This window comes from Prunus mume, linkage group LG7 (assembly GCF_029339155.1).
Source record: "Prunus mume cultivar Tortuosa linkage group LG7, ASM2933915v1, whole genome shotgun sequence".
NCBI lineage: Eukaryota > Viridiplantae > Streptophyta > Magnoliopsida > Rosales > Rosaceae > Prunus > Prunus mume.
The window spans coordinates 16,311,036-16,315,649 of NC_142704.1; the positions used below are offsets into that span (position 1 = coordinate 16,311,036).

A 4,614-nucleotide genomic window follows, 5' to 3' on the forward strand; every position below is an offset into this window, starting at 1 on the left:
TATATTTTTTTATTAAAAAAAAACCCCCACTATGCTAAAACATGTAAGTCTAGCCTTGAAAGTCATAATAAGAACTCAAAAAGTCCGTGGTTTAGTGGAGTCGCTTTCTCAACACTTGTTGCAAATGTGGTGGTTTAAGATTCTCTTTATTTAATTTTGGTTTAAGATACCCTTTACTTTCTTTATAGCTTTGATAGTCATCTTAAAATTATTTAGTAATCAATATTAATGTGATCGATGATAATGACAGGTTCTTGATTAATTATAAATAAATAAAAATTTATAAGGAGAGCAAATATTTGCAAATAAAATGAAACCAAAAATCCAACCACATCAAATGTTACTCGAACTTTTGATGTATGGGGTCCTGGATGTTTTATAGGTTTTGTGTTCCTATTGATATCATATCATTTTACGACGAGTGCGTCAATTTTTTTCTTCCTTGAACTATATCGATAATGTTAATTCATTATGGGATTTCTTTTTCAAATAAATTCTCATTGAATTATATAAAACTAGTCAATCTACTTCATATTCCTAGCAATTTCATCAAAGATATTGTTAGAATAAAAGTCCATATAAGTTCATTGAGAGCCTCTTGGTGATGTCACTCTATATCCTTTAAAAAAATGGCCCTAATTGTGAGTTTGGTAAATCCAATTATAAAAGCTAGACTTACTTTTGATGTCAGTTAGCACCATTCTTCGTGAAAATATTGTGTGAATTGACTAATAGGTCGGGTTATTTGTTAAACATGTGATTTTATTTGACTGGATCTTGAATAGAATTATAGGAATATAACGGAAGTAAGGTGATCAATTTTATAAAATGTATACGAGAAATTAACTAGAGCCAATTATCAATATAATTCAACAGAAACACAGCCAATTATCCTATCATTTACTACTTAAAATTAACAAACCGATAATTATTGATTCATTTGGGTTCACTATTGGATGCTAAAAGAAAAAAAATCAGAACATTGAAATATTATTTAATTCATTATGTAGTGTAAAGTTTAAATTAAGAAACCAAACAAAATCCCACCAATCTCTAGACTCTCTTAATTACCAGAAGAAGAGGACTCTCGTTAAATATATTTTCTCTCCGATGGGAGGTTGAAGAAACGAATGCAACAAAAGATCCTCTTGCTGTCCTCTAGAAAAATAAAACCGAAACGTAATGAGAATGCTCTAGAAGGACGAAATCTAAAACCGTGACAGTGAAGTGATACGATCCAACGGCTACAAATGCAGGAAGGAAAAGCTCCATAGCAGCACTGAATCCTCCACGGTGGCAGTAACCATGAGTCAGTCAGTGAACGCAATTACTTTTGTCCTGCGCGCGCCGCGTGGCAGCTTCGCAGAAACCCCGAGGCGGTGTGGTGGTACAAGCAGACCGCCACACGTGTGCAGCGGTGAATCATCAATGAATGGGGCAGAGCGGTCAGCTGCCCGGGGCTCTCGCGGGCAGCGGCCGTGCGTAGAGGGAACAAAAACCTCGGAGAAAGAGCTGCAGCGCACAATAAAATAAACAAATCCCAAGAAAAAGAACACCTCTTATCACGGCCCACGCCATCACCATAATGGGCCATGGGACCCGGCGTTGATGGTTTGTGGGGAGGCGGGGCCCGCCGGTGTAGGAAAACGACAAACGAACCTGGGGTGTGTGACGTCGTTGGAGTGAGGGGCAAGGTGGGAAAAAGTGAAACCGTGGGTTTGGGTTTTGGAGGAGGCTGGTGGGGTTATTTATTAAGGTGAAATTACTTAATTGGATTTGTGAGACTTTGACTTGCATTTATGGCGCGTGAGAGGGACTTCCTTGATCACCATACGAAATAAAAAAAGGGGGTTTCACTAAAACACCCAAAATGAATGAAATTATAAAAAAACCCAATACCCAAAACACTTTATAAACACACACAAAGCCCATCATTACACACACTCTAAACCCATTTATAAACACACCCAAAAAATATACAATTGTTGATTTTGAGGTTGATTTTGGATGTGTTTCTATGTTTAAATAGTGTTAGGGTTTTTTTATAAATACATGTCTAAAATTGAGTTTATTTATAAATTTGTAATAAAAAAACACTTGGAAGTGTCTTGAATTGAACATTTACCAAACCAAAAAGATGAAATCAAACAAGGGAATTAGTGGTAAGGAGAAGAATTTGATAGTGTTGAAAGCTTTTAAAGCAACCCTAAACCCAAAAGGAGTTTGGAAGGTCACTTGAAATTTCGCAAGGGACAATACTTTCAAACCATGATTAAAAATCTAGCTACTTTTTCCTATTTACCACACTATTCATTTTACATATCTATTTGTTATTACATGACAAAAGAAACGTTCCTAGATTCTTAATAAAGTAAAAATTGGAATCGGTCAATGTTTAGAGTGTAATTAATATTTACTTTTAACACTTTTGATACGTCTGGACAAGTATTTTGAGAGTCGTTTGGTATGTTGAGACTTAATTTATTAAATTGGACAACAATCAGACATATATAGTGTCTTACAAGTCTCACCTAGAAGGGCGAGATTCAATTCCAATCTAATCCAAATCAGACCATCAAATAAAATTCTGTAATATATCAATAAATTATATCACATGACTATACTACAATACCGCACTATAATTACTTGTCACATTGTTCTTTTAAGTGAGAATGAGAGAGGAGTATTTGCATGAATGAAATATTGACCAAATTGAAACTTCCCATTTTCAATTATGGCTTGGTTTTCGCTTTTGAAACAAGAAAAGCAAAGCAAAACAAAGGTAAATGCCGTTGTCATGAGGCAATGCGAGGAGTCGACAACAAAGACGAAAAAATCTGAATTTCTTCTTTCAAAGGCAAATGGAGGACAAAGGGCGGTGTTACCGTTACGTTTACGCGCAACGTACTCACGCGCGTGGGACCTGCCCATCTCTCTCTTTCTCTACTACACAACACACACTGACGTTAGGACGTATAGTTGAGTGCGTTTAGGTCGCGAGACGCGGGCCCCACCCAGTTCGGGAGCGCGACTGTGAAAGATCTCAGACCCCACATACGACAATATTCTCTCTTTCTCTTCTACCCTCAAAGTTTGACGAAACAACAAGAATACCACTCCCTCAGTAGCCCCGCCCATTCCCGCCATAATGGCAATAAACGTAATAATGGTGATAATAGAGGGTGAATGGTAATAAAGTTTTAATATTTGTAACTTGGCAATGCAGGTATTTTCAGCCAATGGATTCACAAGCACGGATTTCACAAATCTGCTGTTTGTTTATTGTTTGTTGTTTACATCTCCCTCTCTCTCTCTCTCTCTCTCTCTCTCTCACCAAACCCCTTTTTAAAAACCCATCACCTTCTCCTCATTTCCCCCACATCTTTTTCTGTCTCTGGTTCTTTTTTCTCTCTGGGCACAAATTGCAACTGGGTCTTCTCAGTCTTAAATAAAAACACAAAAGATCAAAGCTTTAGACATGGACTCAATCTCCAGCAGCGCAAGAAGGCCTTGTTTCATCGAGGAAGATGATGGGTTGGCCTCACTGGCAGACATGGAGGCTGGGTTTTCTGGGAGCCACCACCCATTTTATTCAAGGCCTATGTGTTATGCAAGGAGGAGCGGCAGCTTCAGAAACCTCTCTGGCATGGCTTCGTTTTCTTCCTCTTCTTCCTTGTCCCCGAGATCTGGGCGGTTCTGTGATGCCAGATTTGAAGAAACCCACCAGCCCCATTTCTTGGAAGCTTGTTTTCTCTGCAAGAAGCCACTTGGTGATAACAGAGACATCTTCATGTACAGGTTAGCCACATAAAACCCAATGAAGTTTAATAAATTCATTTCTAATCTGAATCTGGTTGAGTGTTTTCAGAAAGAAAAAAGTGTAGAATTATAGGGATTTTAATTATTTTCTCAGATGCCAAACAAGAATTAGCAGTTGGGGATCTGAGGAAACCCATTGGTTTAATTTTTAATTTGAGTTTTTGTAATTCTAGGTATTTAGATTTGAAAATAAAAAAATCTGGATTTGTTTTCTATATTAAAGGCTTGGATTCTGATGGGTATATTGTGATTGGTTTAAATTTGCAGAGGTGACACTCCATTCTGTAGTGAAGAGTGCAGAGATGAGCAGATAGACATAGATGAGAAGGAGAAGAACTGGAACCTCTCTTCTTCCATGAAAGCCTTGAGAAAAAGAGAGCAAAGGAAATCAAACAACACAGCCAGCAACACCAACCAAGACTACCCTTTCCATCCAGGCACAGTTGCAGCCGCTTAAAAAATAAATCAAAGAAGCTGATTTGTGTCCAAGAGAGTTGAAGGCCAAGGAGAGAAGAAGTGAAGAGGCAGAGCAAGACCCCCTTTTTTATTTTTTGAGGGATTGTGAATGTTTTATACATATGAAGAAAAGTGTGTGTCTTTGTGTGCTCTTAGCTCTATGAGATGGCTCTTATTTTGGGTATTTCTTTTCTTTTTTTCTCGGTTTTTTTAGAAATTTTTGGTTCCATATATAAATATATAAATATTTTTCGTTCCCCTAATGTAATGCAAGCAAAAAGCTTCAGCTTTACAATGGTGAAGATATGGAAAAAGAAAAAGTTGTAAGATTTTCTCTCT

At 37.3% G+C, this 4,614-nt stretch overlaps 1 protein-coding gene across 1 annotated transcript; it reads left to right on the forward strand.

Moving 5' to 3' along the window:
- Positions 1-3,233: 3,233 nt before the first annotated feature.
- Positions 3,234-4,614, forward strand: LOC103328874 (FCS-Like Zinc finger 2). Its single transcript, XM_008231279.3, has 2 exons — positions 3,234-3,798; positions 4,087-4,614. Exons 1-2 carry the CDS (start codon positions 3,479-3,481, stop codon positions 4,274-4,276), a joined length of 510 nt encoding a protein of 169 aa, XP_008229501.1. The 5' UTR covers positions 3,234-3,478; the 3' UTR covers positions 4,277-4,614.